The sequence below is a fragment of the Pleurodeles waltl genome, chromosome 8 (assembly GCF_031143425.1).
Source record: "Pleurodeles waltl isolate 20211129_DDA chromosome 8, aPleWal1.hap1.20221129, whole genome shotgun sequence".
Lineage (NCBI taxonomy): Eukaryota > Metazoa > Chordata > Amphibia > Caudata > Salamandridae > Pleurodeles > Pleurodeles waltl.
In genome coordinates, this window is record NC_090447.1 from 1193368885 (window position 1) to 1193380975 (window position 12091).

General features: G+C 45.7%; 1 protein-coding gene across 5 annotated transcripts in view; it reads left to right on the plus strand.

Moving 5' to 3' along the window:
* Positions 1–4719: 4719 nt before the first annotated feature.
* LOC138250516 (phosphatidylinositol 3,4,5-trisphosphate 3-phosphatase TPTE2-like) overlaps positions 4720–12091 on the plus strand; it is a 194749-nt gene continuing 187377 nt past the window's right edge. Inside the window, exon 1 of one of the 5 annotated variants that reach the window (XM_069205467.1) lies at positions 4720–5215. In XM_069205467.1, coding sequence (XP_069061568.1) covers positions 4808–5215 — 408 coding nt within the window. In that variant the 5' untranslated portion in view covers positions 4720–4807. Of the gene's footprint in view, positions 5220–6228; positions 6275–12091 lie in introns of those variants that run through there. The other 4 variants (XM_069205466.1, XM_069205471.1, XM_069205470.1 and 1 more) reach the window with 4 other exon arrangements.

Sequence of the window (12091 nt, forward strand, 5' to 3'; positions counted from 1 at the left end):
AACTGACACCAGGCATTCCTCCAGCACTCCGGAAAAGACTGCAGCTAAGTGACTAGTATTCTCCAGGAAGTTTGGTCTTTGAGCGCCGCGCTTTCTTAGAAGAGCTGGTGTATTTCAGACCTCATATTTTGGCAGAGTGCTTATCTTGAAGAGACAAATGCATTTTTTAACATTCTACATTATTATTCTAGTTACTTGCGTAAATGTGATTCAGGAAATCTGCTTGAGCTCAAGTACTACAAAAAGTGACAGTGCAATTTTAAAAGAGCATTTACGTGACATTTCTTTCTCTAATAGCATAACTCTTGGATTTAAATTGTGTCATTCATGCCTTTGTTTCAGGTTTGAGGAATTTGCTTTTGAAGGGTTTTTCACACGCTCACTGAAACCAAAACAAACTGTGCCACCCTAACTGTTTAAACCCAGAGTGCACATTTGTATTTCTTGGATTGTTTTTGTTGCTTTTAGCTTAACCCTATGCATGCAGGAAAGTTATACGTGATATAATTAATGTCCTTGTTTGTTTTTCTTGTACATGATAAGTGCAACCACAGTTCTAATTGTAGTGTGCAACAGTGAATCTCTGTGAAGCCAGCCCTAGTGTCGCAGTACTTATTGTTATGGTACTCAGTTTGTGTTTTAGGTAATGCAGTGTTAGTAATTGTGCCAACAGTTATTATTATCCAAGAAAAGTGCTGGAGCATCCTGGTGTTCTTCTACCGCTCCTGTGCCCATATCAGAAAGAAAGATTCAGTTTCAAGGAAGTTGATTTATTAGTAAGTCCCTAGTACAGTGCACTAGAGGTGCCCAGGGCCTGTAAATCAAATGCTACTAGTGGGCCTGCAGCACTGGTTGTGCCACCCACATAAGTAGCTCTGTAATCATGTCTCAGACCTGCCTCTGCAGTGTCTGTGTGTGCAGTTTTAACTGTAAATTCGACTTGGCAAGTATACCCACTTGCCAGGCCTAAACCTTATCTTTTCTTACATGTAAGGTACCCCTAAGGTAGACCCTAGGTAGCCCCAAGGGCAGGGTGCAGTGTATGCTTAAGGTAGGACATATAGTAATGTGTTGTATATGTCCTAACAGTGAAATATTGCTAAATTTGTTTTCACTGTTGCAAGGCCTGTCCTTCTCATAGGTTAACATGGGGGCTACCTTTAAGTATGATTAAAGTGTAGATTCCCTTTGGGAGTGGATGGACATGTGGAGTTTGGGGTCTCTGAGCTCACAATTTAGAAATACATCTTTTAGTAAAGTTTATTTTAAGATTGTGTGTTTGAAAATGCCACTTTTAGAAAGTGAGCATTTTCTTGCTTATACTATTTCTGTGACTCTGCCTGTTTGTGGATTCCCTGTCTGTGTTACTTTGACAGTTGGGCTGGTTGCACCTCACACTAGACAGTGACACAAAGGGAGCTGAGGTGTAGTCTGCATTTCCTGATGAGCCATCTGTGCTAGGAGGGAGGGAAAGAGTGGTCACTCACACCTGAGAGGGCTGTGCCTGCCCTCACACAATGCAGTCTCCAACCCCCTGGTGAGTGTCTGGGGCCTGGACTGGGCAAGGCAGGATTTCACAATCAAGAGAGACTTTGCTTTGAAGTAGGCCTACTTCAAAGGAGAAAATGGGTATAAGAAGGGCACCCAAAACCACAGACTTTTTAGAACACTTCTGGAAACCAAGAGGAACCTCTGCCTGGAGAAGAGCTGAGGAAGAAGAGCTGTCCTGACTGGGACTGTGCTTTGTGGAGCTATCCTGCAGTTGCTACTTCTGCCAGAGTAAGAGGGCAAAAACTGGACTTTGTGTGCCTTCCATCTTGTGAAGATCTCCAAGGGCTTGATTTAGAGCTTGCCTCCTTTTGTTTGAAGACTCAGGGACAGGAAAGACTTCTCTCTGCCAGCACCTGGAGTTTGTAGAGACACTCCTACTCTGCCAAGTGGTACCTATCTAGTTCCTGGGACCCTGAAAGGAGAAGCTGGCAGCCTAAGAGGAAGAAATCCACGCACAGGACGCCGTGCGGGGAAAAGATCAACGCAACTCCGATCTGCGTCTGAAAGATCGACGCGCGGGTGGCTTCGCGGCTGAAAATCGAAGCTCGCCTGCAATGCGACCGAAGAATCGACGCACGAAGCTGGGGAAACGACGCGTAGCATCGTTGACGGAGGCTGGTGAGATCGCAACCCGCGCTGCGTGGTTTGCGGATCATCGTGCGGCTGGATTTCCGCTGGGCATGTCAAAACACCACAAGGCCTGTCTGGACCCAAGAGTGCTGACAGGATCGACATCACACTCCTGCGAGAGAAGAAACGATGCGCCCGACCTGATGAAGTGAGAAACGACGCAAGGTCTCGCTCGTGAGTGAAATCAACGCATCGCAAGCCCTTTGTGACGCACACTTGCACGTGCGGGGTTATTTTTGACACACCCAAGGTACATTTTCATGCCAACAGTGTTAGTTTGTGTTTAAAACTACATGAAGACTCTTTTTGCATTTTAATTGATGACTTGACTTGTGTATTGTGAATATTTTGTGGTTTTGGTGTTTTTTTGTTTAAATAAATATTCTCTATTTTTCTAAACCTGTGTTGTGTCTTTTTGCAGTGTTTTCATTAAGTTACTGTGTGTGTTGGTACAAATACTTTACACCTCGCACTCTGAAGTTAAGCCTACTGCTCGTGCCAAGCTACCAAGGGGGTAAGCAGGGCTTAGCTGAGGGTGATTCTCTTTCACCATGAATAGAGTGAGGGTCCTTGCTTGGACAGGGCGTAACCTGACTGCCAACCAAAGACCCCATTTTCTAACAGAGCTAATGTGTATTAGGCGCATGTGAGAGGCATTGTGTCTTTCTGTTTTTTATCTATGCTTTTAATTTGTAAGTGTTACATACGTAAGCAAGCACATTATTTAAACAGTATGCCTACATATGCAATGTTTTCAATCTAAAAACATCACTTTGAAGGAAAACACGTTTCTCAAATATCAGAGTGAAAATGCTATTGCTGATTTAAAAAAAGTTTAAAAAAGCAGGAAAGTTATAAATAAAAACATAGCCACTTACAAAAGAGACATGCCACTATGTATAGGTGCCTTGGTGTGATTTGAAAGGGGGTGGCTTAGAACACAAGCAGCAAACTAACCAACCTGAACCAAGCAGTGTTACAGATCGCTCTTTGGAAAACAAGCAGTAAAGTAATTAAACAGAAAATTAGCTCTGGCAGGGAAAGAAAACAGCTTGGAAGCCGCTACTGAAAACGAAAATTCAAGTAAAAGCGACACACTGACATTTTGAAAACAGACACAAAGCCATTTATCATTACTTTTGTGAGATTGGAAAGGGGAAGGCAGCCAGATACAGTTCAGGGCTGTTTCGAAATCCAGTGTAAATGTCAGAGAGAGAATGCGGTTCACAGTAAAAGAAAAGTGACACGCTGATAGAGTCCCAATCACTGAGCAAAACTCGAAAAACAAGCTGGGAAATAATAACAGGAGCAGGAAACGAACTGAAACGATAAACGTTATTTTTTTTTTTTTTATTGATAACGTGCATTTGGGGTATTTTAAAGGCAGCGTGCCTGTTCTTGTCTATACTTTTAAATTGCAAGTGTTACGTAATGTTTTCAATTTAAAAACATCACTTTGAAGGAAACACGCTCAGCCAGGGAAACACAAGTTAGAACTTAAAAAAAAAAAGTTCCTGAACAGAAAGTTAAGTAGGGAAAAGCGGAATCCAACAAGTCCTGGGGCGAGACTCCAGAGGTGTGAATCACTTGCAAAAGGGATGTACTGGGAAGGCAAGTTAACCATTGGCAAGCAAGGATTTTTAAAAGACAAACGAGTAGACAAATCCAAGCTGATGGGAGGAGTTAAACCCCACATAGTACATACAAAAGTACTATGCTAGACCTGCTGTCTAGGCTCGACCTAAAAAGACCGGCATTAGGGATCCATACAACCGTACAGTTAGGCATTCAAGGACACGTCTTCAACCATGCAGATGACTTTTCCCTCCCTAAAGGAACTGGAATTCTACACTGTCTTGCCTGCCCCTTTCAAACTTCTTGCGCTTTGAGTTCTGGGACATATGGTAACGCTTAAAACACGCTGACATAATATTTCACTTCCTTTAAATTTTCCTTCCGTGCTTGAAACCCAAAAAGAAATTAAGGCAGAATGCATAGTCTCCCCGTGGTAACAAAAACATCACAGACGATGTAGCACTTTCTTAGAATATGTGTAGCCGTCATGAGTCGGTTTTATGAAAAAATGAATTACCCAAGGGCTTTAAATGTGCAAAATCGACGTTTGTCCGTTTATTTTGTAATGCAGACGACATACAGAACAAAGCATACTTGAAACGTGACTTTTGAAGTCGGCCAAAGCTGTTCAGTGGTTTTAGCACAGCTGTTGGGGGCCAGTTTATGATCTAAAGGGCAAACGAGTGCACCCCGAAATGGCGATTTGTCAAAAAACACTTTTATTTACGGCGAAGGTGGACGATAGATACAATGTGACGGCTTGAAAAGCCTCCAGTTTATTTAAAAAAAAAAAAAAAAAAAACACATAAAGAGAAAAAAAAAGATACAAAAACAATTAGAACATTAAAAATAACTCAACTTCTAACATCCTTAAAATGATTGTATTTGTTTTATTTTGTGGTTTCTTAAATTCTGAGTTTGGCCATGCCACACCCCACTTCATTTACCGTACCCTCTCTTCAGCGTGTATGGACATGGAAGGAGTGTTTTTATTTTGACAGAACAGAACCTGCCGTGGTTTGGTTTCTGGGTGTCGCGAGGGGTCCCTTCGATGCTCGCCAGAAGAAACACCTTCAGACTGGTTGTGCTCAGACAGCCTTTACTGTCAACAAACATTCACCAATCCCAGGCTACCGCCCAGCCGGACAGGCAGAGTACGGCAGAAGCATCCACTGGAGCTCGGACTCGGAGGTTGCAGCCACCTCCCCCGCTCGTGGCAGGAGTGGGGAGAAGGGTCAGCCCTCCGTCAGCAACCGGAACCCCGGACTCATCCTGGAGGAAAAGTTCACCAGAGTGCGGCGCCGTGATCTGCAGGAAGTGTCGGAAAACGCTGAGTCTGCAGCGCCTGAGGCAGGAGCGAGGGAGAGGAGCCGGGAGAAGGAAAGGAGCCGGGCGGGTACGAACTGCCCGAGGGACGCACCTGACCGGGGGAGCTGAATCCGGTCAGAAAAGAGTGCAGGCAGGTGAGGCCGTCCGCGGTAATAGGCCTGTATAAAGGGGTGGGGTGGGATGGGGGAGATGGGGTGAGGTCGCGGGTACCATGAGGTGCAGAGCCTCAAAACACGATATTAAAAAGACAAAGCATTGGTCAGCTATCCAAGCTGCCCTAAGGACGGAGCAGACCCACCTGAGCTTCGTCCCTATACAACGGAACCTTCCTCTTTTTACACTGTGACGGGCATCTGATAAGGATGTTGTATTAAACTTTTCATCCATACAATCCGGTTTACATCATATTGGAAAATCCTGATTATAACACGCCCTGTGGTTTTCTACCCGTCTTAAACGAGCCACACCGGGAAGATGGCTCAGTGAGTTATACGGGCTCCTGGCAACTGCTGCCTTCTACAGTTCGAATTCCGGCGATGTCAAACCCGAAACACTCATCCTCCCGCGGAGCTCCTCTAAACGACACTGCAGTAGTACCTTCATTTTGTTCTGGTTTGGAGAGACAAATTGGGTGGCAGTAAACACTACATAAAAAACACTTACTGTTGGTTTGTCACGCGCCAATGGGCAGAGAAATGTGAAGTGTTCGCTTGTGATTCTGGGATTCTTTACTCAGAAAAGTTAGACTCATTGATTTTAGATGCAAAACAGAGACGTGTCCACGATGAAGTTACTTAGAAAATAGTCCTTCGGCTTTAATAAGAAACCCGTATGTTTATGTACCCTGGCAGGACGGGGTACCGGCTGCAGCTGGGTGTGCACGTACAACGAATAGCTGGGGAGCGTGTCAGCCTTTAATCCACCCTCTGCCGCTTCCTCTTGCCGCCTCCCCCTTTCAGAACCTCTCTCCTTTCCTGAAGTCCCCTACTGTGTTTTGTGTTCCAAAGTGCCCTGCCACTTTATTTTTTTGGTAGTGTCGCAGAATCGCATTAGGATATGCTCACGTGTTTTTGATTATAGGGGTACTCCCAACCTAAATTAAACTGCAACACGAGTGTCCCGGGCTGTCTACATTAAAACTACACTTTATGCGTTCGTCGTGTGATCCCGACCGACCTTTTCAAGAATGGTTTGTGGGAATTGTTTCTTGAATCAGAGTTCCCTTCATTCCTCGTCCCTTTCTTGCTTTTCTTTTCTTTCATTTGTTACGTGCCTCTCCTTCCTTGTTTCGCGCTTATTCCATTTTCCTCGCGCATATGTTTTGTTTTCTTTGTAATGTGTAACATTTCTTGGTCTCTAAGCATGTTTGGTTACTTCTCCAGCCCTCTAACCCCCCCCTCCCCCCGACCCAGAAGCAATGTCTTGGTGTCTTCTTCCTTGCTGTGTTATTTATTAGCTCGTGCTCGGGCTCCAGACTGCGAGTGTCAGATAGAAGTTAAGAAGGGCCATTAAGATCTTTTTAATCCTTCTGGTAGCACCCTCGCGGAAGCTTCTGTAGCGGGTACTTCTCTTCAGTCTCGTGACTTCCAGCCCCGCTGCTGTGACACCTCAGCTGGTTAACATGCCTGCTGTAGCTGTCTATTGGTTGCCTCCAGACCACAGATTTAATCTTGGCAGGCCAGAGCCACTAAACCACCGTATGGCGCGTGGCAGCCATGATTTGGTATGCTCATCCGAGAGAGCAGCGATTTCGGTTAACCTCCTAGTCCTGGAAGGGACACGTTTTTGCAGGCAAATGCTTTTATTTGGTTTGAAGTCCAGTTTGGGCTTGGCACTGAATAAACATAGGCAATTGTCACTGAGTCATAAAGGATGACCCCTTGCCCTTCCTGTGTTTAGGGACAGGTCATAAAGGCATGTTGCTTGCTGGGCACCAGCCTTAAAGGTCCACTTGCCCCAGTGGCTGGCTGAATACTCAGATACACGGAGAGGTGGAGGAGCGAGATAGTAATTTACAGGAGACGCGAGTAAGAGATAGAGAGGGGGCCCCCTGATGAAGAGGAAGAGAGAGATGGGGCAGAGGCGGATAGAGAGAGCACACAGGAGCAGAATTTACCTGCAACATCAGTACTCAGGTTAAAGACCACAAGTGTTACACAAAGGTTTCTCACGTGGGTCCTGCACATTTACTTTGGAAATATATGTTCGAGCATCATTGTCAGGGGCATAGCCTCACTGCGGCCGGAGAAACAAACGGATGCTATGTCCCTGCTGTGTTGAGAAAGGCTATGGTATTCTGTGGACTGGCCGCTCCACAATTGACCTGACCGCGTCTTGTACATCCTTTTTTGCCCCTGACTGATCACAAACCGGAGGTATGTAACCTCATCAGGGGCAGACCAGAGGTGCATAAGTTCACTGTTGGACCTGGCCCTTTTACAGGGTCATTCCCCAAACTTTTTTCCTTTTTCCTCCTTATTTTTCTGACCCTTGTTGGCTGACGTTATCACTCTGAACACTTTACCACTGCTAATCAGTGCTAAAGTGTATGTGCTCTCCCTTGCAACTTGATATGATTGGCTTATATTTACTTGACATATTTAATTTACCTATAAGTCCCTTGAAAAGTGGTATCTGTATGCCCGGGGCCTATAAATTAACTGCTGCTAGTGGGCCTGCAGTGCTGCTTCCGCCACCCACTGAAGTAGCCTTTCAAATCTGTCTCAGGCCTGCTAGTGCAGGGCAGTTTACTGCCACAGGGGCCTGGCATCTAAATTTACTTGCCAGGCCCAGAACTCCCCTTTTACTACATGTAAGCCACCCCTAAGGTAGGCCCTAGCTAGCCCTATGGGCAGGGTGCTATGTATGTAGAGGACAGGACATGTGCCTAGTATTGTGGCCTGTCCTGGTAGTGACAAACAGCCAATTTTGTTTCTCACTGCTGTGAGTGCTCCCTTCTCATTGGATTGCAATGGAAATGCCTTGCCTTGTGTGTAAGGGGTATTGTCCGATTTAAGAGGGGTGGCGTAGGCATGTTTGGTATGGTTGTAATGGTAGTGAGAAATGCTGCTTGCCGGTGTAGGTGAATTATTTTAGTATCATTACAGAAATACCACTTCTAGAAAGTGAGCGTTTCTCTGTGCTTATGACTCTGGTGTTTTGCAGCTTGACTCCAATCCACGTCTGGGCAGAGTGGCAGTTGGGCTTTATGCATACTTTTCAGACAGCCTGTACACAGGGAGGGTGGAGGTGTCACAGAGGTGCATCTACATACTGAATAGTCTTCCTGGGCTGAGAGAAGGGAGAGGCGGGGCACACCTACATTTGTAAAGGCTGTGCCCTGGCCTCTCACAATAGGGTTGTTTACCCCCAAAAGATGTTTGGACCCTGTGTTACAGGAGAGAGGGGGCACTCCCAGAACCAGTTGTAACTAGTTGTAACTTCCTGTCCCCTCTGTTTGTGAAACACACTGTAAATTGAGTATAAGTACAGGGGATTTTTACCCCACAATTTAGACATTCTTGGGACTCCAGGGACTCTTCTGGAACTGGACACAGGATGCTGCTGAATGGACTCACCAGTACCTACCTTGGACTGCTGCTGCTGTGCTGACCTGTGACCTGATTGGTCACTAGGAGGAACTGCCACCATCTGCATTTCTTTGGATGGCCTGTTGTTGGGCCTGCCAGCCCTGTGCTTCCCTCCCCTCTGCTGTCTCCAGGGGCAGGGTGCTGTGGCCCCTGCAACTATCCAATATGAGGAGTGCTGCTTTTCTACATGTATAGCATCTGGAGAGTGCTTTTTCTGTGCCCTGCGCTTCATAGCACCTGATCGCCAAGAAGAATTCACCACTGCAACCCGGGGTCTTGATTGCTCTTATCGTTTTGAAAAGCGCGTTGTGGTGGAAGGAAATCACCGCCGCAGCTCGGGCATTCGTTATTATCAAAGCGCATGTGGGCGCACTGTCTCTCTCATGCCCCCAGGGCACCAGGACAACGAAGAGAGGAGCCGGCACGCTCGTACTAGTGCCCCTGGGGTCCCGGTAACCTGAGCGGAGCCCCCAGGGTACATGCCGGCCCCTGTTGTTAAGACCACTGCCGTGGCCTAGAGGTCTCAGCTCGACTCCTGGAGGAGCGCAGCTCGCTGGGAGAGGTGTCGGCCTCTCCCCCCACTTTCACCGGCAGCCGCACCGAGGACCAGGGTGGCTGCCTTTGGCATTGCAGAGCACGGGGTGGAAAGGGAGTTCCTTTCCCCCCGGCCAATGCCGTAGGGGCGTGGACGCCCCAGCAACCTCAAGCCTTTTGTTTTGTTTGGGCTTGCCTTGCCCACCTTCCCTTGTTGGAGGGCCAGTGGAGGCCCGGGGGAGGGGGCCTGCTATAAACACCAGAGTGGGAGCGTGCTGCCCCTCTCCCCAAGGATCAACACGTGTCCCCCGTTTTGCGCATAGGTGCGCCGGGACCCTCATATTGTTCTTCCTGGCACAAGGTGTACCTTCCTCATCATAATACAGGTACTCTTAAATAAGACACACACTGTTCTAAAAATGCTCATCATAGGGTCATGACGGACTGATGTGTTAACCTGCTATTTTTGATGTTACATATATGTGCTAGTGTTCTTTTAATGGGCATGTCACGCTTATTTGTGTTTTATGACTTGCCATAGGTCTTTATAATGCTCTTAGTATAGGCATTTATTATATTTCCATGACAAGTGCATTTATTTCTTTACTGTGATTCCCGACTACTGCTTATGTTGGAGAATCATGAGTACTTACATGTTCTAATGTGACTACTACTTGTTCTTGCAGAGTATTAGTAACCTGTGTAACATTCTGACAACTGCTAAGGTAGCACGGTATTACTGGCATGTAATGTTTGGCCTAATTATGTTTTGTGCAATACAGTTTATGTTTTTTACATAGCTCACTGTTGTGTTTACTTTGTGGTGTGCATATTGCATCACGTGTGTTGTGTGTGTTGTGCAAACGCTTTACACATTGCCTCCGGGTTAGGCCTGACTGCTCGTGGCAAGCTACCAAGGGGTTGAGCAGGGATTATCTTGGATGTGTAACTCCCTTGCCCTGACCAGAGTGGGTGGGTTGTGCCTGGCTTTGGTTCATACCCTTGCCAACCAGAAACCCCATTTCTAACACTCACAAACGGCAAACCTAAGATTTGTAACCTCACCAAGGACAATTCAGGAGTAGGTAACCTCACAAAATGGTAACTAGTTGTATGCAACACTATTCATGACAAATCAAGGGTACGTAACCTCACAAAGGGCAATTTAGTGGTATGTAACCTCACGAAGAGGAAACCGGAGGATTGAAGCCACCTCAAGGGCAAACCAAATAGACATAATCTCACTAAGGCCATGCTAGAAGCACAAAACCTCATCCAAAAGAACCAGAGGTTCACAACCACACCAAGATTAAACCACCAGTATGTAAGCTCATCATGTACATGTTAGAGGTAAGTTTTCCCCCATGAGAAACCAGATGTATGTGACTTCACCAAAGGCAACCCACTTGTATATAACCTCACCAAGGGCAAACTAGAGGTAAATATCCTCCCCTTGAGAAATCAGAGGTATGTGACCTCACCAAGGACATGCCAGAACTCCTAAGCCTTTTCTGTTGAGTCTGGGGAAGTGACTTTTCAAGCAACACTTTAAGATGTTTGAGGTGAAAATTCTATTCAGGGCTGAAGACTGTAAAGTCTTCTTGATGTGTTGGAGTAAATAATGCTTATCCGGGCACTTCTGTATTTCTAAGGCATATAGATATTCTGGGGCATTCATCTGCTTAAAATGTATATATCTGTACCCACTAGATGATAGGTAAAGACTGACCCCATTTACGTTTAGTCTGTCAGACTGACATGACCGAGCCCCTTCATCAATTGCATCATGGTGATAGGGAAGGCACTGGCTTGTCTACCAGGCCATCTTTCCTTGGCATCAAATAGACATCACCCAGGGAAGTTTATTGAACTGCCTATTATCTGGACATAACTGCCCTGACCCTCATGATTTAGAAATACAAATATTTGGTGCTTCTTTGAGGATTTCCGTCTCTCTCTTTCGCAGAATCTCTGGGACCTCATAACTGGACCTATATAATCATGGCTGCAGATGTATGATAGAGCAGGGCTTGGAGTGAGTCTGCAATCCCCAGATGTGTGCTAAGCTCACCTCCTTTACTATACCAGGGCAACTTAAAACATTCTAGAAGTACATTTTGGAAAATTCCTCAGCAATCATTTCAGTTCCATCTACCGAGTGCCAGTGACATCTGATGAGAAATGTACGCAGCAACAATGTTGCACTCTTTGCTACAGAAAAAGAAGAAAATCCTACCATGGTTAATGTGCTTTGATCATGTCCACATAATTAGTGCTGTGAGCCCTTGGGTTTTCCTTGTGATTCACGGTATGACTGGCTTGGTTTTTTGTTTGGGTGCTAGCCATGAACATATCTATGCTGCATATATTTATGGGGGCTTTCAGCCAGCCCTCTTCATCCATTGCTCTCTTATTGTGTCATTCACATTTTTGTTCTTCATGCATCGTACAATACAGGGCAATTGGATAGCACTCCAGCCCGTGGCTAACTTCACTTTGAGAGATGGCATACTGTTGTTTCACATAGAGCATATCCACACAAATTAGATAACCTTCAGTACCAGGGACTAGTAAGGCAAATATGTGAGGTCAAAAAAATATTTTTGCTTTTAGCCAAGCTTTATTTATTTATTTTTTGGATTGACACGGGGCAAGCATCTCCTAAATAAAAGTTTTACAAAAACCATGACAATAGAAAACTAAAAAGACTGGCAGCCATCACCAGGCCTAAAGGCTTTACCAATGCTTGTTTTCCTTGAGATTCACCATATGCCTGAATTGTCTACATACCTTACTCTGTTGTGATGACCAGTAAAGGAGGACTTCATGTTTATCTCCAGGCAACGAGGTTTCGGACTTCCTACTCTTCCTTGTCTGAACTG